The sequence below is a fragment of the Schistocerca cancellata genome, chromosome 12 (assembly GCF_023864275.1).
Source record: "Schistocerca cancellata isolate TAMUIC-IGC-003103 chromosome 12, iqSchCanc2.1, whole genome shotgun sequence".
NCBI classification, from domain to species: domain Eukaryota; kingdom Metazoa; phylum Arthropoda; class Insecta; order Orthoptera; family Acrididae; genus Schistocerca; species Schistocerca cancellata.
This window is the reverse complement of record NC_064637.1, coordinates 161,479,376-161,505,394: the sequence shown is the minus strand read 5'-3', so window position 1 is coordinate 161,505,394 and position 26,019 is coordinate 161,479,376. Positions and strand designations below refer to the sequence as shown.

The following is a 26,019-nucleotide window of genomic DNA, read 5'->3' as shown; positions in this document are numbered from 1 at the left end:
GTTGTTGCTCTTTTTGTCTTCGTATCGCTCTCAGCCCCGCGATGGTCGCTCGCCGGCTGAGTTGCTTCACGGTCGTCCTCATCGAACCTTGATGTCTTTGCTGCATCCGCCGCATCAGGTTCCTGTGCAGCGGCAGACTCCTGCTTTTGCTCCTGGCGACGTTGTATTCTATCGCAACTATCGCGGTTCACGGCGTTGGCTCGCAGGGCGCATTCTTCGCTGCCTCGGCCGCGCGATGTATTTGGTTTTGGGGGCCTCTGGTGAGGTGCGTCGGCATCTCACTCAGCTGCGCCTCTGTCGTCGCCTGGGTTCTGCCGCTCCCCGTCTGCTTTCAGCGACGGAGCCGTCCGGTCAGCGCCCTGGGGACCCATCTACTGGCTCGCCTCATCCCCCGGTGTTACCGACGATGCCTTCCATTTTGCCCCATGGCGTCGCGCCGCCGCCGCCGCCGCCGCCGGCGCAGCCCACGGAGGACGCTTCGCTGCAGCCGCCATCCGCCTCCCTGGGTCACGCGCCGCCGATCGCTTCCCGTGACCAGCTGTCCTCCGCCATGGAACTCTTGCCCGCTCCGGACCACATGGCGTCATCGCGCGTCGGCTACCCCGACGCAATGGAGGTCGACCCTGTCTCATTACGGGCGCATACGCCGCATGTTGACGTGCACCCTGGAGTAGGTTTCCAGGCGTTTCCTAGCTCCCCTCGGACCGAATGGCCGGGTGCGGGTGGCACAGCCTCGCCTGTTGTTAGGCTCCCCACCTCATCGCATACGTCAACATGGGGCCCTCCCCACGGCGGGCGGAAGCCTTATAACACGACCGTTCGCCGATTTGCGGGGGAGGAATGTGGTGTCACCGCCAGACACCACACTTGCTAGGTGGTAGCTTAAATCGGCCGCGGTCCATTAGTACATGTCGGACCCGCGTGTCGCCACTGTCAGTATTTGCAGACCTAGCGCCACCACATGGCAGGTCTAGAAAGACGGACTAGCACTCGCCCCAGTTGTACGGACGACATTGCTAGCGACTAGACGTACGAGGCCTTCCTCTCATTTGCCGAGAGACAGTTAGAATAGCCTTCAGCTAAGCACATGACTACGACCTAGCAAGGCGCCATTAGCCTTACCTACTTTGAGAGTTATAGTATAAATGTCTCAAGAAGAACGCTGTATTCATCAGAGAATAAAAGTTAAGTATAAAGCAACTACGTACTTTTCTTGCTACCATTCAATAGTTCTCCTGTTTCAGACTTCACGCCCGTCTGCATTACATCGCGTGCCTTTCGGCTACCTCCGAGTGGTGTGGCTGTCTTGCTACGCCACAACACGAAGTCTTTCGCGACGGCACTGTTGTACATGTATACAGGGTGGTCCATTGATCGTGACCGGACAAATATCTCACGACATAGGCGTCAATCGAAAAAACTACAAAGAACGAAGCTTGTCTAGCTTGAAGGAGGAAACCAGATGGCACTATGGTTCGCCCGCTAGATGGCGCAGTTTGTATTACATATTCGTGTAGTACGCAAAGAAATATGAATATTTTAGTTGGACCACTTTTTTCGCTTTGTGGTAGATGGCGCTGTAATAGTCACAAACGTATACGTACGTGGTATCACGTAACATTCCGCCAGTACGGACGGTATTTGCTTCGTGACACATTACCCGTGTTAAAATGGACCGTTTACCAATTGCGGGAAAGCTCGACATCGTGTTGATGTATGGCTATGCCGATTAAATTGCCCAACGGGCGTGTGCTGTGTATGCTGCTCGGTACCCTGGACGACATCATCCAAGTGTCCGGACCGTTCGCCGGATAGTTACGTTATTTAAGGAAACAGGTTCAGCCACATGTGAAAGTCAGCCACGACCTGCAACAAATGATGATGCCTAAGTAGGTGTTTTAGCTGCTGACACGGCTAATCCGCACATCAGTAGCACACGTATTGCACGAGAATCGGGAATCTCAAAAACGTCGGTGTTGAGAATGCTACATCAACATCGATTGCACTCGTACCATATTTCTGTGCACCAGGAATTGCATGGCGACGACTTTGAATGTCGTGTACAGTTCTGCCACTGGGCACAAGAAAAATTACGGGACGATGACAGATTTTCTGCACGCGTGCTATTTAGCGACGAAGCGTCATTCATAAACAGCGGTAACGTAAACCGGCATAATATGCACTATAGGGCAACGGAAAACCCACGATGGCTGTGACAAGTGGACCATCAGCGACCTTGGCGGGTTAAAGTATGGTGCGGCATTATGAGAGAAAGGATAATTGGCCCCCATTTTACCGATGGCAATCTAAATGGTGCATTGTATGCTGATTTTCTACGTAATTTTCTACCGATGTTACAACAAGATGTTTCACTGCATGACAGAATGGCAATGTACTTCCAACATGATGGATGTCCGGCACATAGCTCGCGTGCGGTTGAAGTGGTACTGAATAGCATATTTCATGACAGGTGGATTGGTCGTCGAAGCATCATACCGTGGCCTGCACGGTCACCGGATCTGACGTCCCCGGATTTCTTTCTGTGGGGAAAGTTGAAGGATATTTGCTATCGTGATCCACCGACAACGCCTGACAACCTGCGTCAGCGCATTGTCAATGCATGTGCGAACATTACGGAAGGCGAACTACTCGCTGTTGAGAGGAATGTCGTTACATGTACTGCCAAGTGCATTGAGGTTGACGGGCATCATTTTGAGCATTTATTGCATTATTGTGGTATTTACAGGTAATCACGCTGTAACAGCATGCGTTCTCAGAAATGATAAGTTCACAAAGGTGCATGTATCACATTGGAACAACCGAAATAAAATGTTCAACCGTACCTACGTTCTGTATTTTAATTTAAAAAACCTACCTGTTACCAGATGTTCGTCTGTAATTGTGAGCCATATGTTTGTGACTATTACAGCGCCATCTATCACAGAGCGAAAAATGTGGTTCCAAGTAAAACATTCATACTTCTTCACATACTACCGAATATATAATAAAAATTAGGGTTCCTATTTTTAAAAAAACGCAGTTGATATCTGTTTGACCTATGGCAGCGCCATATAGAGGGCCAACCATAGCGCCATCTGGTTTCCCCCTTCAAGCTAGACAAGCTTCGTTCTTTGTAGTTTTTTCGATTGACGCCTATGTCGTGAGATATTTGTCCGGTCAAGATCAATGGACCACCCTGTATATTGTATGCGAACTTCTGCCGCATCAGGTCAGGGTTCAAATGGTTCAAATGGCTCTGAGCACTATGGGACTTAACTACTGAGGTCATCAGTCCCCTAGAACTTAGAACTACTTAAACATAACTAACCTAAGGACATCACACACATCCATGCCCGAGGCAGGATTCGAACCTGCGACCGTAGCGGTCACGTGGTTCCAAAGTGACGCGCTCAGAACCGCACGGCCACACCGGCCGGCCTCAGGTCAGGGTCTTGACCTCGAGCTTCTGACGATTTCCACCATTGTCTTCGTCAGTATCAACAGAGTGTCAAAATTTACAGACAGCAGACAGATGTGCAGTCCATGCACCGTCAATGCAGGTTAAGCAGAGCCTGCTGTTCCTGCTTCAGTGAATCGTAGTGTATTCGTTTTCTTCTCTTTTCGGCCCGTCTTCTTGGTTGTCAATAAAACAAAATTGGTTCAAATGGCTCTGAGCACTATGAGACTTAACTTCGGAGGTCATCAGTCCCCTAGAACTTAGAACTACTTAAACATAACTAACCTAAGGACATCACACACATCCATACCCCAGGCAGGATTCTAACTGCGACCGTAGCGGTCACGCGGTTCCACACCGTAGCGCCTAGAACGGCTCGGCCACCCCGGCCGGCGGTTGTCAATCGGTTGTAATCTTCTTCTCTTGGTGCCGGGTTATCATTCCAGGAGCAGGTCTGGCCATCTGGTAGCCGGGCGCTAATGAAGTTGGTTTCCCAGTCCACTGACCAGCGGGGTTCTCGATGTCCTCGCAGATGCGTAGAACCTCGTCGCGAGGCGCTGCAGCGTCGGGATCCCCTCGATGTCTTGGAGCTGCCTCGTGCCAAAGTCTCTCGGCAGATGGAGCGCCAGCCGGAGGGCCTTATTCTGCACTCTCTGCAGTGCAGACGGGTTTCCGCCGCGTTTCCCCACAACACGGCCGCTTACTCGAGCACCGGCCTGAAGAGTGCTACGTACAGCGAGATGCCGCAGTGGGTGGGCCCAGCAGAGGATCTTGCGGAGCGCTCGGCCTCTCAGCTCCCTGATGCGTGGTCCCCAGGTGAGGCGCCGGTCCGAGATGACGCCGAGGTATTTTCCAGTGGGGGCCCCCACGATCCGCACTTGCTGCAGCGCACCGGGAATGCGCCTGCGCGTAAACACCACAGCCTGGCTCATCCCAGGGTTGAACTCGAGCCGCCATTTGGTAGCCCACGCTCCGATCTCGTCGCAGGCGGCTGCGCATCAGCTGCGCGCTCATACTGCGCGCGTAGAGCGCGCACTGTCGAAATTGCTGCTGTGGTGGCCTTATATAGCCGAAGGACGGCTTCAGATTGGTAGCAGTTGCGTCATGCTGTCTGAGATGGTGTCAACGTCTACGCTGGTGGCGCCACAGCCTTGTTGTGCCTTGTATCTGGTACACGAGAATAGTACACGATACACATTCCGTCTTCATTGATAAAAATCACATAACAGAGATTCCTTCCGACTTTTGCAGAACAGACGGGTTGGGAATTTGGCAAGATTTAAGGGCACGAGAGTATTAGTTGCTGTGATTCATTTGCTCCTTTCCAATCAGTAAACCAAGGGGATAACGCTACTTTTAGTGGCAGCTGGTCGTACTGTACTCTTTTTGCTGCCTTGGTCGAATCCCAATGCGCCTTCCAGTCGTTTCTCGCTTTCTCATTGACTGTGCCCTGCTTTTCTTGATAAGGAAGTCTGTTATTTAGGATTTCACCTCAGTTCATTGTTCACTTGGCTAAGCTGTCTATTATATCATTATGATAGATACCACTGTGCCCTCTAATCCACAAGATATTTGTAACTATTCCTGATTGCTTATTTATAACGATTTCTTTAATAGTGTTCATAATTACAGACGATTCACTTCCGTTCCATTTTGGTTTCATAAGACTGTTTAGTACACTTATGGAAACGGTTAATACCACCACCCTCCCTCGCGTGCGAGATCTGCCGTACTTTACTGCTTTTCTAACTGGGATAGCTTCCGCAGGTTCGAATCCTGCCTCGGGCATGGATGTGTGTGATGTCCTTAGGTTAGTTAGGCTTAAGTAGTTCTAAGTTCTAGGGGACTGATGACCTCAGATGTTAAGTCCCATAGTGCTCAGAGCCATTTTTTTGATAGCTTCCGCGTAATAGACTGCTGCCTCTGCCTCCTTAGGCAGACAATTGATAACTTTCCGTTGTGTTGTATCCCGCTCATCCTACATTGTCGCCGTCTATGTTCTCCGATCGATCCGTATAAATCTTCGTCGAATTCAAGAAAATAGTACCAGCGGAAAAATGTTCCTCTTCATTTGAAGGAGGCTGACCGAAAAGTGGGATAAAAGCTACCTCATTCTACTTTCTTTAGCACCATCCCACAACCTCCCCTAACTGTAGGTCACTCACCCCCACTAGTCTATCGCTCACACCCATCTACTCCTAGTTGCCCTTTCTCACTCACTCACTCATTCAGCCCGACTCATTGTCATTATCTTTTCGTGTCCCTCCCATTGTTCCTGCTCATCCGTTCTGTCCTACTACTACAGTCTCCTATCCCCCTCTTGCTCTCTCTTACTGCTACTACCGCTTTCCTTCCTTCCCTCTGTTGCTGTCTCTTCTCACTGCTGCTATACCTCTCTTCGTCGTTGTCATTGCCACAGACTGTCTCTCATTACCACTTGCTCTCACCCACCTCCACTTTCTCTTTATTCCTGTTCCGCTGGCACTGTCTCCTTCACTCTTTTCCTAGTGCTCTTCCGTTACTGTCAACTACGTCCACTGCCACTGTTCCCTGTCTTTCTCTCACACTGCCATTGTCTGCTTCGCACTTTGTATGACTCAACCACTGTCTACTATCTTCCAGTGTTTATTACTTTTCCGTCTCTTTGCCACTTGCACCGCCTTCTTCTTTCTCAGCATAAAAAAGCGGGAATATGTTTGTAATCCAAAATTTTTGGTAAAAATCTAAAGATGCTGTCGAATGTAGAATGAGGCAGCTGGTATCCCACTTTTTAGTCAGATTCTTTTAAACAAACAGGAACGTATTCGCTATTTTTCTGCTCTGAGAGAAGAATTGTTCGATTGGTTCCTTTCTTTCCCCTGTGGCTCGTATGAAAAGAAATGCATTTTTCATTAAAATTTAGATAGTTTACTTATGTCAAACTGGAATAACGACAAACTAATTTTACTCCCCAGACCGGATTTTACGCGCAAAAAAAAATTTGCCTGTGCTTCAGTGCTACAACATGGGGTTCCCAGATGATAATGGAGCCACTTAACAGTATATTTCACAGTGCTACGTCACTTTATAAATCACGTTTTCGCCTCACATCGGATTTTACGTGCGTATTTTACGTGTAATAGTAGGATAACTTTGAACCCCTGTATCTCGGAAATGGATGAAGATATGAAAAAAATTTGAAAGTTTGTTCCAGATCGGCATCTTAGGAATATATCGTCATTTGCTGTGCATAGCCATCTCGGAATTCGCGACTGGTTTTGGTACCCAAAAAATAAGTTTTTTGGGCTGTTTCCAGAATGAGATTTTCACTCTGCAGCGGAGTGTGCGCTTATATGAAACTTCCTGGCAGTTTCAAACTGTGTGCCGGACCGAGACTCGAACTCGGGACCTTTGCCTTTCGCGGGCAAGTGCTCTACCATCTGAGCTACCCAAGCACGACTCACGTCCCGTCCTCACAGCCTTTGGAAGGTAGGAGACGAGGTACTGGCAGAAGTAAAGCTGTGAGGACGGGGCGTCAGTCGTGCTTGTGTAGCTCAGTTGGTAGAGCACTTGCCCGCGAAAGGCAAAGGTCCCGATTTCGAGTCTCGGTCCGGAACACAGTTTGAAATTGCCAGGAAGTTTGAAGTTTTTGGGGTGTTTCTCGATAACGGATAATGATTTTTGAAAACAGGGAGATGGCTCTCCTAGATAGACCCCCAGAGAATATACCTTTAAAATATGACAAATTGCTGCGGTTTTTTATAATGTAGATTTCGCTTCATACCGGATTTTTCGCACAGAAGTAGGGTAACTTTGAGCCTCCGTGTCTTGGAAACGGATGAAGATATCCAGAATATTTTCAAGGCTGTTCGAGATCGGGATCTTAGGTGGTGGTGGTGGTGGTGGTGGTGGTGGTGGTGGTTAGTGTTTAACGTCCCGTCGACAACGAGGTCATTAGAGACGGAGCGCAAGCTCGGGTTAGGGAAGGACGGGGAAGGAAATCGGCCGTGCCCTTTCAAAGGAACCATCCCGGCATTTGCCTGAAACGATTTTAGGGAAATCACGGAAAACCTAAATCAGGATGACTGGAGACGGGATTGAACCGTCGTCCTCCCGAATGCGAGTCCAGTGTCTAACCACTGCGCCACCTCGCTCGGTGGGATCTTAGGAATATATAGAAAAAATTTTAGACGTTTTTTTGGAACTGTCGGCTAGGTTTTGGTCCGCAGGTGACGGCGGAAATATAGTTATCTGGTTGGTTTGGAGAGAAAGGGACCAAACTACGGGGTCGTCAGTCCCTTGGAAATATAGTAAAGACACGTTTTTTGTGGGGTTTTCCGGGGTAGCGCCCATGAACTAATGGAATATCCATAAGCCTCGTCAAGTCCACAGGAGACCACATCAAAAGTAAAAAAGAACGAACCGATTTGCTCCATTTGCTTAAACAGTAGGAAGTGTGTAATATTCATACTTTGACCGTGTACTGTAGGATAGTGACACTAAGAACGGTCCTCCTGTTGAACATGCAATGGTCCCTAGCCGAAGGGCTATCCGAAACACCTGACCCTACCTTTTTATCACCAACAGAACCCGAGGTACGAGCACCGGAAAAATCCAGTTTTTATGAGCGGCGTTTTGCAACATGTTGTTGTTGTTGTGGTCTTCAGTCCTGAGATTGGTTTGATGCAACTCTCCATGCTACTCTATCCTGTGCAAGCTTCTTCATCTCCCAGTACCTACTGCAGCCTACATCCTTCTGAATCTGCTTAGTGTATTCATCTCTTCGTCTCCCCCTACGATTTTTACCCTCCACGCTGTCCTCCAAAATTGGTGATCCCTTGATGCCTCAGAACATGTCCTACTAACCGATCCCTTCTTCTGGTCAAGTTGTGCCACAAACTTCTCTTCTCCCCAATCCTATTCAATACTTCCTCATTAGTTATGTGATCTACCCATCTAATCTTCAGCATTCTTCTGTAGCACCACATTTCGAAAGCTTCTATTCTCTTCTTGTCCAAACTATTTACCGTCCATGTTTCACTTCCATACATGGCTACACTCCATACAAATACTTTCAGAAACTACTTCCTGACACTTAAATCTATACTCGATGTTAACAAATTTCTCTTCTTCAGAAACGCTTTCCTTGCCATTGCCAGTCTACATTTTATATCCTCTCTACTTCGACCATCATCAGTTATTTTGCTCCCCGAATAGCAAAACTCCTTTACTACTTTAAGTGTCTCATTTCCGAATCTAATTCCCTCAGCATCACTCGATTTAATTCGACTACATTCCATTATCCTTGTTTTGCTTTTGTTGATGTTCATCTTATATCCTCCTTTCAAGACACTGTCCATTCCGTTCAACTGCTCTTCCAGGTCCTTTGCTGTCTCTGACAGAATTACAATGTCATCGGCAAACCTCAAGGTTTTTATTTCTTCTCCATGGATTTTAATACCTACTCCGAATTTTTCTTTTGTTTCCTTTACTGCTTGCTCAATATACAGATTGAATAACATCGGGGAGAGGCTACAACCCTGTCTCACTACCTTCCCAATCACTGCTTCCTTTTCATGCCCCTCGACTCTTATAACTGCCATCTGGTTTCTGTACAAATTGTAAATAGCCTTTCGCTCCCTGTATTTTACCCCTGCCACCTTTAGAATTTGAAAGAGAGTATTCCAGTCAACATTGTCAAAAGCTTTCTCTAAGTCTACAAATGATAGAAATGTAGGTTTGCCTTTCCTTAATCTTTCTTCTAAGATAAGTTGTAAGGTCAGTATTGCCTCACGTGTTCCAGTATTTCTACGGAATCCAAACTGATCTTCCCTGAGGTCGGCTTCTACTAGTTTTTCCATTCGTCTGTAAAGAATTCGTGTTAGTATTTTGCAGCTGTGGCTTATTAAACTGATTGTTCGGTAATTTTCACATCTGTCAACCCCTGCTTTCTTTGGGATTGGAATTATTATATTCTTCTTGAAGTCTGAGGGTACTTCGCCTGTTTCATACATCTTGCTCACCAGATGGTAGAGTTTTGTCAGGACTGGCTCTCCCAAGGCCGTCAGTAGTTCCAATGGAATGTTGTCTACTTCGGGGGCCTTGTTTCGACTCAGGTCTTTCAGTGCTCTGTCAAACTCTTCACGCAGTATCGTATCTCCCATTTCATCTTCATCTACATCCTCTTCCATTTCCATAATATTGTCCTCAAGTACATCGCCCTTGTATAGATCCTATATATACTCCTTCCACCTTTCTGCTTTCCCTTCTTTGCTTAGAACTGGGTTTCCATCTGAGCTCTTGATGTTCATACAAGTGGTTCTCTTTTCTCCAAAGGTCTCTTTAATTTTCCTGTAGGCAGTATCTATCTTACCCCTAGTGAGATAAGCTTCTACATCCTTACATTTGTCCTCTAGCCATCCCTGCTTAGCCATTTTTCACTTCCTGTCGATCTCATTTTTGAGACGTTTGTATTCCTTTTTGCCTGGTTCATTTACTGCATTTTTATATTTTCTCCTTTCATCAATTAAATTCAATATTTCTTCTGTTACCCAAGGATTTCTACTAGCCCTCGTCTTTTTACCTACTTGATCCTCTGCTGCCTTCACTACTTCATCCCTCAAAGCTACCCATTCTTCTTCTACTGTATTTCTTTCCCCCATTCCTGTCAATTGTTCCCTTATGCTCTCCCTAAAACTCTCTACAACCTCTGGTTCTTTCAGTTTATCCAGGTCCCATCTCCTTAAATTCCCACCTTTTTGCAGTTTCTTCGGTTTTAATCTACAGGTCATAACCAATAGATTGTGGTCAGAGTCCACATCTGCCCCTGGAAATGTCTTATAGTATAAAACCTGGTTCCTAAATCTCTGTCTTACCATTATATAATCTATCTGATACCTTTTAGTATCTCCAGGGTTCTTCCATGTATACAACCTTCTATCATGATTCTTAAACCAAGTGTTAGCTATAATTAAGTTGTGCTCTGTGCAAAATTCTACCAGGCGGCTTCCTCTTTCATTTCTTAGCCCCAATACATATTCACCTACTACGTTTCCTTCTCTCCCTTTTCCTACACTCGAATTCCAGTCACCCATGACTATTAAATTTTCGTCTCCCTTTACTACCTGAATAAGTTCTTTTATCTCATCATACATTTCTTCAATTTCTTCGTCATCTGCAGAGCTAGTTGGCATATAAACTTGTACTACTGTAGTAGGCGTGGGCTTCGTGTCTATCTTGGCCACAATAATGCGTTCACTATGCTGTTTGTAGTAGCTTACCCGCATTCCTATTTTCCTATTCATTATTAAACCTACTCCTGCATTACCCCTATTTGACTTTGTGTTTATAACCCTGTAGTCACCTGACCAGAAGTCTTGTTCCTCCTGCCACCGAACTTCACTAATTCCCACTATATCTAACTTTAACCTATCCATTTCCCTTTTTAAATTTTCTAACCTACCTGCCCGATTAAGGGATCTGACTTTCCACGCTTCGAACGTAGGACGCCAGTTTTCTTTCTCCTGATAACGACATCCTCTTGAGTAGTCCCCGCCCGGAGATCCGAATGGGGGACTATTTTACCTCCGGAATATTTTACTTTCATATCTGCCGCATGCATACCGATTGAGCAAAGTCTTCATTTCAGCCGTCAGATTTGCAGAAACTTCATATTTTACGATAATGGCACAGATTAGTACGTTTTCTTCTCGGTAGCTGAATGGGGCTAGGAATACCGGTAAGGCATCTTATTTCCTTATTTTAATTTCGTGCAAGGTCTACCATTCAGCAGATTTGCTAATCAATGGCTTTCTTCTGTCTCCAGTCAAATAGTTAAATTTTTCTATGTCTGACCAAGAGTTCATTTTGCCATTGATTAGACAGTGTCCTGTCTGCGAGATTCGTTTCAAAATGAATTTATTCGCAAGTTTTTCCCTTCAGATACGAGTGGGAGGTCGTCGACGAGTTTCACTCGACTGGCCGTTTCCGATCGCAGCTCAAAACTGCGAGACAGGGAAGTGCGAAAGGATGCTACCTCAGCGGCCGCAACAACCAACCCGCTCTGTTTGAGAACCACGACAGAGTTCGGCATTCGTGGTTCAGATTAGCAAATTGGTTGCTTGGGAAGCTGCAGCATTCATTCCACACTCCAGACCAGGTACAAAGGCGGACTGTGCGTTAGTGGAGAGACAGATGCCACTTCCCGATCAGATTCGAATGCCGCCCATCTGACGACGATTATGACGCTCGATAGGGTTTAAGAGGAGCTTACCTGCGTGGTTATTAGTTCCTTTATCCCCATAACAGTCGGCGAGCTAAAAGGAGAGTTCTGGGAGTATTACGGATAGAGCTTGGGGAAGAGCTGTGACACTGCCACAGTAAGTGACTTACGGAGAACATGGAACGCGGAGTTTCGATAAAAGATGAAGAAAATGCACAGACAAGGCAGTGGGAGGAAGTGCCGTGGGTAGAGCTCCCCCCAGAATGAGAGATGGGGTGGAAGATTGATACTGCGCCTTTCATCCCCCCCCCCACCCCACCCTTTCCATCGACTCTAGAAGAGAATATCACAAAAAGGGAAGATCATTCAGTGTATTCCAGTGATCGACACTAGGAAGTGACATTGTAAAAAGCAAAGGTCATTCAGTGTATCACAGATGACAAGGACGAATAAGACTTAAGACACTGGCTGCAAATGGGTATCGATTGAAACCAATGAAGAAAGTTGAAAATTTGTGCCAGACTAGGACTCGAACCTGGGTTGCCTGCTTAGTAGGCAGGTGCTCTGACCACTAAGCCATCCGGACACAGAGGTCATCACAATTGCACGAACTACCCTAGCACTCTTCCCATCAGATCCAAATTCTGAACTTTTTCACACACGACTAATGTAGTGCTCCTTGTCCATTATCCTCATTACAGAATCCCCTGCCCCACACACTCACACACACACACACACACACACACACACACACACACACACACACACACACACACATTCACATAAATTTATATGTATGTAGATGAAGGGACAGTGTTCTTCTATCTTTCCGACAGAGTTCGACTTCCTGGGCTACGGCTCGCTCCCGACGTTCACGCAGTTCATGATCCTGTTCCACATGGGCACGGACTTCTGCCAGCGCCTGATGGACGACCCGGCCGTTCGCGAGCTGATCGACTCCCAGGAGCGGACGTACGACCTGCTCATCATGGAGACGTTCTTCCACGACTGCTTCTTCGCCTTCTCGCACAAGTACCGGGCGCCGACTGTGCTCGCGTGCGCCTTCGGCGGCGGCAACTCCTGGATCAACTACGCGGTCGGCAACCCGTACCCGCTGTCGTACCTGCCCGAGGGCGGCGTGGCCTACACGACCCGCATGAGCCTCTTCCAGAAGACCTACAACTCTCTGCTCTCCCTCGCACTCAACCTCTACCGGGATCTGGTCTACTTCCCGGCCCTAGACGAGATCGTGCGCAAGGCCTTCGGTGACCCGAGCATGCCCCCCCTGGCGGAGATGGAGCGCAACATGTCCCTGCTGCTGCTCAACAATCACTTCAGCTTCGACTACGCGAGGCCGTTGGTGCCCAACGCTGTGCAGGTCGCTGGGATGCACATCAGGCCTCCTAAGGCCCTCCCAAAGGTATGTGCTGTGCATATGAGACACAAAGCTAGACAGTAAACAATATATATAAAAAGTAGGAAGTATGTGTGAATGTCCAGCACCTTCATCAAAATTACTGGATCGTTTGCAACCGAATTTGGCACACTTATCACTTGCCCCATAGAAAATAGGACAAGAGGTAGGGGCAAAAAACTTTCAGCCCCTGAGATGCAGACTGCCTGGCATGGCTTCGTGTTGTGTTGGGATAGTGTTGGCCAGCATTACTGACGCCAGCCTGCTCTGGACCGCAGCCTCCTGGGCGTCCAGAAATAATATTATTTTTTATGGAGAATGTAGTCAGTTGTGAAAGGAATACTTTTTCAACAATTTTTAAAACCCCTGACGAGAGTGACACAGACCTACAGTAAGCTTTACACTGTTGGTCAGCTTTTTTATGTGACAGTATTACCCTTGCTGTTTTTAGCTGCTTTGGGAAAACGCCACTTGAGAGTGACGAATTGCAGATATTTGACAAAGGAGGTCTCATGTGCCTTGCTGACTTTTTTACAAAATTATCCGGGATGTCATAGATACCAACTGAATATTTACTCCTCAGCGAATTAATAGTATTCACAAGTTCATCACAGCCCGCTGGACTGCAGAGAAAAAAACTAGGATAGATTGTTTCTTTGAATACATTAAAGTTCTTTAGTGTTGTGTTCGGTAAATTTGCACATTTTTCCTTCACTAATTTGTCAACAGAGATTTTGTAACAAGAACTGAAATTGTTCTCAGTTGCCCTAGAATCAGTGACATTTCTTCTATCCTGTGATAAGACTATATTTTTGGTAGCTGTCTTCTTCCTTATAAGACCCTACATAATTTTTCACCTGTACTTAGTTTCATAATATATTTATCACTTTCCTTCATTTTTCTCTTTTCTATGACACATTCAGAAGTAACTTGTATTTCTGTAAGTAACATAGAAACTCTAAGCCTCTGTTTGTTTCTTAGAATAAAAAAAGTTTGCACTTCATTTTACAAGAGACCCTAACACCTCGAGTTATCCATTTTTTAATCTGTCTTTCTGAAAATTACTTTATTTTTGGAATAGTGTTTTCTAAGTTAGCCTTGAAAATGTTCAAAAAATGTACAATCTTTTCATTGGTAACAGAGCTATCATATACTGCACTTGTAGCCAAGCCTGTTCCACTATCTAGCTTCCGGAAATGGTCACTATTCTCTGACTATAGCTCCATTTATGCAAGACATTTTCCGCACAGGTTAAAATGTGATTTACATTTGTTAACTGCGAGAAGCGGTCGCTGTAGCTGGTATCAGAGGTTTCTGGCATTCACTTTACACATACGAGTGGCACCAGTTTTTGTTATGTGGGTAAGACAGCTAACAGCCAAACACAGATTTTAGGCTTTTATTGTATCAAAAAAATTTTCTCTGTGAGCGCTTTGGCTCAGAAAATCAGTCTTAAAATCTGCACAGATTACCGTTATTTTCGCAATAATCTTTAGATAGCCTAGACCCAGGCCTGTTGTTTGGAAAAAAGTCACCCATATTGCTATCAGAAAATCTGTACACACATAAAGTAACAGTTTTTTTTCTACCACCTACTCAGTCGGGTTCAAAACCACTTTCACAACAAAAATTACACAGAGCTGCTACACTCTTATAATTTAAATGTTCTTTACATAAATGCAAGTTCCCCAATATTTAGATTCTGTTCTAAGTAAACAGTTTGTAATGTTAAAAGCTAATATTTTAAGTGTTGAAAATAGAAATTTTGTGACCGTGTTTTACAAAAACGTAAAACTGAGACATCCTTCTGTTGACTGCAGAGAAGTATGTTTTTTTCATGAACTTCGTTTTTTAATGACTGCATATTCTGGTTTTTATAGTTTAGCTCTGCATCACATTTTTTTGTGGTAGCCTCACTCTTTTTAGAAGAGTCAGAATCTTAGGAGAAAGACAGTAATGTATCAACAACATTTTTATTGTAAGAGAAGTCAAAAAATGACGAGTTTAATAACCGCACATTTTTTCTGTTCATAAATTAAACAGTGTTGGTTCACAGTATGGACAGAATAAAATATGAAATGATTCTGATGAGGCACATCCTACTGCTTTTGATGAAGTGACTGGGGGTGATCTTTGGGCTACAGCAATATGTACAGTGTTGGCGTGGAACTGCATTAACAAAAGCAGCCAGCGTATGGTACAAGAGGCGTTTGCCTACTTCTTTTAATTTGTACCTTAATATTTTATACAAGAATTCCATTTTAATACCTGAAATTCCATAAGAGAACTGAAGACAACTTTTTTTTTTTTTCATTTTCATACAGAATTGCTTTATTTCCTTTATCACAGTTGGACATGAGAGCTACTGTCATATCGTACCAGGAAGCAATGAGAATTTCATGAACAATGATTTTGGATCTATAATTTCACAATCTTTCCACCTATGACCAAAGTTAGATCCCTCAACAGGATCCCTACTGGATCCATCAAGCTAAAATGGAGAACTAGCAACTCCAAACAAGTTAACCAATTCAATTTTCTGAATTGCTAAATATTACATATCCAAGAAATATATACTGACTTCGTGCCACAAATTTTTTAATCTGCGCACGGAGCCCTTATAAAATCAATCATACGATGAACTAGCAGCTGGGTTTCCCCTGTCCAGGACCTGCAGGAGTTCATGGACGCCGCCACCGAGGGTGTGGTCTACTTCAGCATGGGTAGCAACATCAAGAGCGCCGACCTGTCCGAGGAGTTGCGGGCGGTCTTCCTGAAGACGTTCGCCAGGCTGAAGCAGAAGGTGCTCTGGAAGTTCGAGGACGACTCACTGCCGAACCAGCCGCCCAACCTTAGGATCAGCAAGTGGTTTCCACAAAGCGACCTGCTCGGTAAGTTTACTGCAGTGGAACGACAAATTTTGAGGGTGGGGGGGGGGGGACTTAGTAAATAAATGTTTTGCGAAAAAACAAGATTTAAACTACATCCTGGCCAAGAACAATCTAGTAATACCCTCTGCAGGAGCGCCATCTACCGACTGCAGTGCCCAGAATTGAACATCTTACCCACAATTCTTACAACACATTCCAAAATGGTATATGAATTAAATACGTGAGAGAATAAAAATTTATCTACACTTTTAGCTCCGCAATGTATTTACAAAATAATGATGGTTCGACTTATATATTATTTTGCAACATATTCTCCTTCCTTTTCAATGCAATTGGTCCAGAGGTCGACAAGCTCGTCTGTTCCAGCCGAAAAGAAGGTTTTTGGCTGGTCGTGAAGCCATTTTTGCACAGCTTCCTGTAACTCCACAACTGAGGGAAATCTAATACCTCCCTTAGCACCCTTGCGCGGGCCAACAACTGAAAGTTGGAGGCGGCCAGATCTGGGACGTAGGGTGGGTGTTCCAGCAACTTAGCACCCAGCTTCTCGATGGTTTCAACAGCGTAGGGCTGGGGCAGGTGTTGTCATGCAACAGCAGCACTTTCTGTGACATCAGACCACCTTGTCTGATGTGATGTGGTGACCTTAGCTCGTTTCCCAACGATTCACAAACTCTTTCTTGATGATTGATCCCTTTATCGTGTACTATAATAATTTCAAGCCCATTTGCGTCTCTTTCCCACAGATCCAGAGTTTTCTCACTCAATACTCTGGCGTTTTGATTCTGCTTCATTGTGGCGAACCTACGATTCAGCAGCAGTGACTATCTTTGTCAAAAACGAGTCGCCTTCCCTGTTGAAACAGATAATTAAGAGCTGGCAGATGCCAACAGGTTTGTCCTCGAGTTCTTAAGTAAGCTGTTCCAGTACCCATCATACAGAAACTTTATGCAAGCCAAGATCATTGCGGATGATCTGATGGGCAGAACTGTGACTCGTGTCCAAAGAAGAAGCTACCACATTGATGGGAACTCGCCATCCGCTAAAACCATCTGCTGAGCTTGCTGAATCTTTTGGCCAGCAATGGACACAGATGGGCTGTTCGTGTGTCACGCCCCTTATAAATTCGTTATGTTTGGGCGTGATACTATTTGATGTGATTCTGGAGGCTACCTCTCCTCGCACATTGTGAACGTTAGGCAGCTAGGTTCAAATGGCTCTGAGCACTATGGGACTCAACATCTTAGATCATAAGTCCCCTAGAACTTAGAACTACTTAAACCAAACCTAACTAACCTAAGGACATCACACACACCCATGCCCGAGGCAGGATTCGAACCTGCGACCGTAGCAGTCCCGCAGGCAACAAGGTATTTCTATATTAACGGCTCAAAAGGCAAAATGACAACTTTGTCTCTCATTGAGGCTGGAACGAGAGTACTCAATGGACAACGCTCCCCGCTCTTGTCTACATTCAGAGCGAGCAGCCTGGAGGGAGGGTGAGGTTTTTGTATTTGCCCATCTGTTTCCTGCTTTATTGGACTATTTTTAACTCAAATCTCATGTAATGGCTGGGCTTAATTTAAAATCGTGACCACTATGGGAGATTAGGGCACACACATAATTTATTTTCTATTTCAAAAAGATTCCTTATGTTTCATTCACTTTCTATATACGCAAAATTAATGATTCATTACTTTAAGTCTACTGTCAGTGGGCCTCCTAATCGTTAATTAAGGGCGTCAGGCTATAAAAGAATCGAGGGAAATACATAATCATGTGGTGGAAACTGTTTCGGACTGAAGACAAAGGCCTGCAAACCGCAGGGTAATCTGAGCTAGTGCAACTCTATAAAGATTGTGCAGGGGTTGACCAAGCAAGTTGAACCTAGAAGAATAACGCGTAATAAACTGTTAGGCGCTCAGTAAAGTTACCACGGCAAAACTAAAGTTATTTTAATATAATGAAAAGAAACTTAAGTTATCCTACGATTTATACTCTCTAATTATATCTGACTGGTTATGCGAACGCTTTCGGAAACGCCACCAAGCGCGATAAATTACCTTGGATTGAAAGTATTCTTTTATTATTATTTTGAATCCTTGAAACATTACAAGTAACTGATGTCCATCACGCTTCTTAGAACAGACAAACATCAATGCTCAAAATCTACCTATGGATTTTACACACGACGGTAATTGCCTAGCCACATCGATTTATTTCCTCCATTACGTTCTCATAGCGAAAGCCTTCGCGCAGGGCACGTAATGCAAGCTGATGCGTGTGCGTGTGTGTGTGTGTGTAGGAGGGGGGGGGGGGGAGGGGGGGCCGTCGACCTCGACTCTTCATAAAGGAATCACACAAGATAGGCATTATGAAATCATTTAAACGCAATCACGGGGCTGTAATTGCATTGAAAGAACACCTAAACTTATACTAATAAACACACTGGAGGATATGAGCCAACTCAAAAACACTAACGGATTTGGCGCAAAGTGTGCTTCCGTAAGTTAAGTACAAAGAGAACGGCCCAAAATACCGAAAATTGCCCCACATTAAGTTGAGCTCGAATTCGCAGCTATCTCCGCTAACTATTCAGTTATTTTACATCTAAGGCCCGAAGGTGCTGTTCATCACCACCACGTGGCAAAAATCTCAAATTCGCTGTTTTTAACCAATGATACTTCATTACACAAATATGTAAAATGTTTCTTGCAGAACGGTGAAAGAAACTTGAGAATTGTCACGGCTCAAGGCCAGATGTAGTCTCTACTATGATACAAAGAAAGGTATGGAAAATTATCATTAAAGCATTACAAACCGCACGCGAAATCGCACCATTTCACTTGAGCTATGCACTGAATGACCTTATTAATTGTTGGCTTACCTGAGTACCAAACTGATGGCCAGTACTCCATCCCAGGAATCCAAGTCCCTATCTTACCACCAGTGAAATAGCCCAAAAGTGGCAAAATTATCATATTATCAAGCGTTTCCCCGCCGACGTTGACTATAAAACACACATTGCTCGCAAGAGTAACGATTCTGTGGCTCATTTTTCGGACACTTTTGTTACCACCGTGACCTCGACCACGAAGACGTCTTCCCCGTCAGCCGGCCTGGAACACTGCCGAAAATGGCCGGGCCGCCTCACTCACTGCCTCTCCGCCCACCGACACTCGCCAGCCTTAATGCCCGCCAGACTCTTTGCTCAGTCGTCGCCACAGTTTCCACCACCCGCACTGTACCTTTGGTTAGTCTTTCTGCTACCAGCTCAGACACACGGCCACTCATACTTTCACACGGTGACCACTGAAAGGAAACAACGCTTTGCCCTTCCACATCCTCACGGCCCTGGAGTGTGAGAATCCTTACGTGTAGCTGCTACACGTTCCGTCATTACGAAATTATTTTCGCACACTGTAATTATACTGAAGTACCGAAGAAACTGGAATAGGCATGCGTATTCAAATACAGAGATATGTAAAGAGGGAGAATAGGCGCTGCGGTCGGCAAGGTCTATATAAGACAACAAGTGTCTGGCGCAGTCGTTAGATCGGTTACTGCTGCTACAATGGGAGGTTATCAAGATTTAAGTGAGTTTGAACGTCGTGTTATAGTCGGCGCACGAGCGATGGGACACAGCATCTTTGAGGTAGCGATGAAGTGGCGATTTTCCGGTACGACCATTTCACGAGTGCACCGTGAATATCAGGAATTCGGTAAAACATTAAATCTCCAACATCGCTGCGGCCGGAAAAAGATTCTCAAGAGTGGGACCAATGACGACTGAAGAGACTCGTTCAGTGTGACAGAAGTGCAACCTTTCCGCAAATTGCTGCAGATTTCAATGCTGGTCCATCAGCAAGTGTCGGCGTGCGAGCGGTTCAACGAAACACCATCGATATGGGCTTTCGGAGCCGATGGCCAAGTCGCGTACGATTGATGACTGCACAACACCAAGCTTTAAGCCTCGCCTGGGCCAGTCCACACTGACATTGGACTGTTGATGGCTGGAAACATGTTGCCTGGTCGGATGAGTCTGGTTTCAAATTGTATAGACTGGATGGACGTGTACGGGTGTGGAGACAACCTCATGAATGCGTGGATCCTCCACGTCAGCAGGGGACTGTTCAAGCTGGAGGAAGCTCTGTAATGGTGTGGGGCGTGTGCAGTTGGCGTGGTATGGTGCGCCTGATACGTGTAGACACAAGTCTGACAGGTGACACGTACGTAAGGTTTGTGTCTGGTCACCTGCATCCATTCGCGTCCGTTGTGCATTCCGACGGAGTTGGGCAATTCCAGCAGGGCAATGCGGCACCCCACAGGTCCAGAATTGCTACGGAGCGGTTCCAGGAACATTCGTCTGAGTTTAAACACTTCCGCTGGCCACCGAACTCTCCAGACATGACCATTATTGGGCGTATGTGGAATGCCTTGCAACGTGCTGCTCGGAAGAGATCTCCGCCCCCTCGTACGGATTTATGGACATTCCTGCAGGATTCATGGTGTCAGTTCCCTCCAGCACTACCTCAGAGATTCTTGATGCAATAATTTACCAACAGCCGTATGTAATGTAGAAATTTGTTTTCTTTTATGAACTTCTATGTGCTACCAGTTTCGGCATTACATTGATGGCATCTGCAGGCCCCACGCGTCATAGTCGTAAAATCACTGTACGCGGAAGGAGCCATGTAACTGGATCCGTGAATCAATTCGTCCTGCAACACCTGGCCACCGAGAGCTGTTGCAGGACGAATTGATTCACGGATCCACTTATATGGCTCCTTCCGTGTATAGTGATTTTACGACTGTGACGAGTGGGGCCTGAAGATGGCATCAATACAATGCCGAAACTGGTGGCACATAGAAGTTCATAAAAGAAAATTTCTACAATACATACGGCTGTTGGTAAATTATGGCATCAAGGAATTCATGCCAGCCGTCGTCCCACAACTCATAAAGGATCAACGAAGACTTCAGAGATTAGCCGAGTCCATGCCACGTCATGTTGAGGCACTTTTGGTGCTGGCGGGGGCTCTGCGTGATATTAGGCAGGAGCACCAGTATCTTTGGCTCTTCAGTGTAAATACAAATGCAAATAGAACGGCAGTAGTTAGGTTTTTGGCAGCTGGCCACTGAGTGGACCCAGCTGTAGCTTGACGGCGGCCGCCGACCTGTTGCAGTGCACCGCAACGTGCGGCTGTTCGTGACGCACGGCGGCATGATGAGCCTGCAGGAGGCGCTGTACGCCGGCGTGCCGCTGCTCGGCTTCCCCATCTTCGGCGACCAGGAGGCCAACCTGATGCGGGCGCGCGACGCCGGCTTCGGCCTGCTGCTGCGCATCCACAACATCACCGAGCAGTCGCTCGGCTGGGCCCTCGACCAGCTGCTCGGCGACCCCAGGTAGGCAGCTGCCCCCAGGACGCCGTCTGTCCGCCGCGCTTTTTTTTCCCTTTATTGTGATTTGAACACCTTTACAAAAGGTGGGCTGTCAGCAGCATCCTACGCCGCTCTTCAGCCACAGGTCGACAATGGAAAAAATATAAAGAAGACACAGAAAAGACTGAACAAATTGACGGGCAAAAGACAGTAGACACCGAATACAAAAAATCACGAAGCCGTTCACACTCGACGAAAAACACACTAAAAACTGTCGGCAGGGCGCACAAACACTGACGGCTTCGACGGCACAGGTGAACGTAGGAGCGTGACGGCGAACACTAAACACAAACACGACGGCGCACACACGAGGAACTGAAACTTCCTGGCAGATTAAAACTGTGTGCCGGATCGAGACTCGAACTCGGGACCTTTGCCTTTCGCGGGCAAGTGCTCTACCATCTGAGCTACCCAAGCACGACTCACGCCCGGTCTCACAGCTTTACTTCTGCCAGTATCTCGTCTCCTACCTTCCAAACCTTACAGAAGCTCTCCTGCGAACCTTGCAGAACTAGCACTCCTGAAAGAAAGGATATAGCGGAGACATGGCTTAGCCACAGCCTGGGGGATGTTTCCAGAATGAGATTTTCACTCTGCAGCGGAGTGTGCGCTGATATGAATGAATGATTCTGGAAACATCCCCCAGGCTGTGGCTAAGCCATGTCTCCGCAATATCCTTTCTTTCAGGAGTGCTAGTTCTGCATGGTTCGCAGAAGAGCTTCTGTAAAGTTTGGAAGGTAGGAGACGAGATACTGGCAGAAGTAAAGCTGTGAGGACCGGACGTGAGTCGTGCTTCGGTAGCTCAGATGGTAGAGCACTTGCCCGCGAAAGGCAAAGGTCCCGAGTTCGAGTCTCGGTCGAGCACACAGTTTTAATCTGCCAGGAAGTTTCATATCAGCGCACACTCCGCTGCAGAGTGAAAATCTCATTCTGGACACGAGAAACTGATGGCGAGGATCTCCGGCGCGCGAATGTCCACGTAACGTGTGCGAGTCCGGGGACCTGCCAAGAGGGGAAGAAGGGGGAGGGGGAGGGCGAGAGGAGAGCAAAGATGCCAATGGCAGAGGAGATGGGAGGAGGAATGGAGGTATGGGGTTAGGGGAAGCCCGGGGGAGGAGTGGGGAGAGAGGGAGGAGGGAGGGAAGGGGGAGAGAAGGGAGAGAGGGTGCTCATAGGAACAAACACAGGAAGAGGGAGGGAGGATCAAAGTTGGTAGGAGTGGTAGATGGAGGGGAGGAGGGCATCATCAGGGAGGGGGAGCTGGCGGAAGCCACCTTGGGAGAGCGTATGGAGAGATGGAGAGCAGGTGGGACGTGGAAATACAGGCGCGGCAGCGGACGGGGGCGGGAGAGGATGGGAGAGACCAGCGGGTGAGGAGGATCGAGTTTACGGGAGGTGTAGGGGATCCCCATCCGTTCGAGGGAAAGGAGGAGGTGGGGGAACGGAAGGAGGTCGTACAGGATCCGCGTGGGGGAGGGGAGACGGACGCGATAGGCGAGGCGAAGCTGCTGCGCTTCCTTCGTCATACCAATAAACCGGATGTAAACAGACACAAACACCACGATTGCACAGTAGCCGCAGCAAAAGTACAGTCGTATTGGTTACGCTCCTGGAAGTACGTCCATCTTATGCGTTAGGTACCTTGCTACTATGTCACTGTGGCTGAAACTTTAAGACATTCCAACGTATTAACAGCCATCAGCGTTTTTCTTAATCGTACATTAGCAGCAAAGTTTTTATTTGAAAACTCCTATATTGTCGCAGTCTCTGCAAACGCTACTTGTGCTCCGGCTGTCGCGGTGTTAGTACGTACTGTCAAAAGGGACGGCGACGCTTCTGGCTGCCTAGTGAAACGCGCGCGGGGAACAAAAAATGGTTCAAATGGCTCTGAGCACTATGGGACTTAACATCTGAGGTCATCAGTCCCCTAGAAGTTAGAACTACTTAAACCTAACTAACCTAAGGGCATCACCCACATCCATGCCCGAGGCAGGATTCGAACCTGTCACTGTAGCGGTCGCGAGGTTCTAGACTGAAGCGCCTAGAGCCGCTCGGCCACACTGGCCGGAGCCGCGGAACAGCGTTTAATATGCCGAGACAAGTGCTTCTTAATGTTTCCGCCAAATTACAGAGAAAAATCGGCTTTGAAGCTTTTCGTGAAACACTCTTTTCTACACTCTAGAGTGTTGCGCTCGTGAAATGAGTAGCGCGATCGGCAGCGCTGAATTCTTCTAATTGAGAAATCTAGGTGGCACTGGTTCGGTTCTTGTTGTGGCCTTTAAGTTTTTCCTTTATTCAGTCTGCATACCTAACTCGTTTAAATATAAACTTCATCAAATATAGGCTAATTAAATCACATTTACCATCATTTTTGTGCCGGCCGCTGTGGCCGAGCTGTTCTAGGCGCTTCGGTCCGGAACCGCGCTGCTGCTACGGTCGCAGGCTCGAATCCTGCCTCGGGCATGGATGTGTGTGATATCCTTAGGGTAGTTTAAGTAGTTCTACATCTAGGGGACTGCTGGCCTCAGAAGTCCCATAGCGCTTAGAGCCATTTGAATTTGAACAATCATTTTTCATGAAAAATGCAGGTCTTCTTGTTTCTAATTACATACTGCACGCAAAATTCCAGCTTTCGTTGCAAATATAAATTCTTAGTTAACGATGTTTTGTAGAAAGTTGTAAAACTTAAGAAATCATCGTACAACTAAATTTTTGGGAGAAAAGTGAGAAATCAAATACTTTTTATTTGGATATGTCCACCGTTTCATACCACAGCTGTGGTCTACCACGAGCCACAATGAAAAGCGTCGTAGAAACGTGAAGAACAATAATTTTCACGGCGTCGAGCACACCGCACAATACTGCATTTTCACAGTTGGTGTCGCACTTTTCTAATCTGAACCCAAAAGAAGTGATCTGGAGTTAGGATAAGGGATTTATGGCGAAAAATAACAAGACACTTATGCTGCCAGACGTACGGGAACCAACGTACGAAGCTTTATCATGCGTTACTATCAAAATGCAGTTGAGCGCGTCATAAAAGAGGAGCAGGAGATGCGCATTTTTGGGTGGCTGTGAGGATTCTGTTGTTGATCGTCCCGTCAGCCCAGTGGCAGCCCTTGCTGAGATCTGTTCCTCGTAGTCGGATATCGAAGGAACTGAGAGATTACTAGACGACTGACTGCAATACCTTCAGCGGCTACCTTCAATATTCAACTATACGGCGAAAGCCCAGCAAAGCGTTTTTCCGTCGCACACAGCTCATGCAAAAAATTTACCGTGGTTTAAATCTGGAGTTTTCATCACTCTTATTTTTTTAATTGCGATGCTACACTCCTGGAAACTGAAATAAGAACACCGTGAATTCATTGTCCCATGAAGGGGAAACTTTATTGACACATTCCTGGGGTCAGATACATCACATGATCACACTGACAGAACCACAGGCACATAGACACAGGCAACAGAGCATGCACAATGTCGGCACTAGTACAGTGTATATCCACATTTCGCAGCAATGCAGGCTGCTATTCTCCCATGGAGACGATCGTAGAGATGCTGGATGTAGTCCTGTGGAACGGCTTGCCATGCCATTTCCACCTGGCGCCTCAGTTGGACCAGCGTTCGTGCTGGACGTGCAGACCGCGTGAGACGACGCTTCATCCAGTCCCAAACATGCTCAATGGGGGACAGATCCGGAGATCTTGCTGGCCAGGGTAGTTGACTTACACCTTCTAGAGCACGTTGGGTGGCACGGGATACATGCGGACGTGCATTGTCCTGTTGGAACAGCAAGTTCCCTTGCCGGTCTAGGAATGGTAGAACGATGGGTTCGATGACGGTTTGGATGTACCGTGCACTATTCAGTGTCCCCTCGACGATCACCAGTGGTGTACGGCCAGTGTAGGAGATCGCTCCCCACACCATGATGCCGGGTGTTGGCCCTGTGTGCCTCGGTCGTATGCAGTCCTGATTGTGGCGCTCACCTGCACGGCGCCAAACACGCATACGACCATCATTGGCACCAAGGCAGAAGCAACTCTCATCGCTGAAGACGACACGTCTCCATTCGTCCCTCCATTCACGCCTGTCGCGACACCACTGGAGGCGGGCTGCACGATGTTGGGGCGTGAGCGGAAGACGGCCTAACGGTGTGCGGGACCGTAGCCCAGCTTCATGGAGACGGTTGCGAATGGTCCTCGCCGATACCCCAGGAGCAACAGTGTCCCTAATTTGCTGGGAAGTGGCGGTGCGGTCCCCTACGGCACTGCGTAGGATCCTACGGTCTTGGCGTGCATCCGTGCGTCGCTGCGGTCCGGTCCCAGGTCGACGGGCACGTGCACCTTCCGCCGACCACTAGCGACAACATCGATGTACTGTGGAGACCTCACGCCCCACGCGTTGAGCAATTCGGCGGTACGTCCACCCGGCCTCCCGCATGCCCACTATACGCCCTCGCTCAAAGTCCGTCAACTGCACATACGGTTCACGTCCACGCTGTCGCGGCATGCTACCAGTGTTAAAGACTGCGATGGAGCTCCGTATGCCACGGCAAACTGGCTGACACTGACGGCGGCGGTGCACAAATGCTGCGCAGCTAGCGCCATTCGACGGACAA

The 26,019-nt window shown here is 47.0% G+C and overlaps 1 protein-coding gene and 1 non-coding gene across 2 annotated transcripts in view; one reads left to right on the top strand and one right to left on the bottom strand.

The window, feature by feature from the left end:
- The window catches only part of LOC126109901 (UDP-glucosyltransferase 2-like), an 82,981-nt gene that overhangs the window by 43,167 nt on the left and 13,795 nt on the right, over positions 1 to 26,019 (top strand). Inside the window, exons 3-5 of the mRNA XM_049914991.1 lie at positions 12,494 to 13,077; positions 15,740 to 15,962; positions 21,146 to 21,365. Coding sequence (XP_049770948.1) covers positions 12,494 to 13,077; positions 15,740 to 15,962; positions 21,146 to 21,365 — 1,027 coding nt within the window. The remainder of the gene's footprint in view (positions 1 to 12,493; positions 13,078 to 15,739; positions 15,963 to 21,145; positions 21,366 to 26,019) is intronic.
- On the bottom strand, positions 12,171 to 12,243 carry Trnas-acu (transfer RNA serine (anticodon ACU)). The gene has a single exon. It is a non-coding gene; the product is annotated as a tRNA-Ser (tRNA).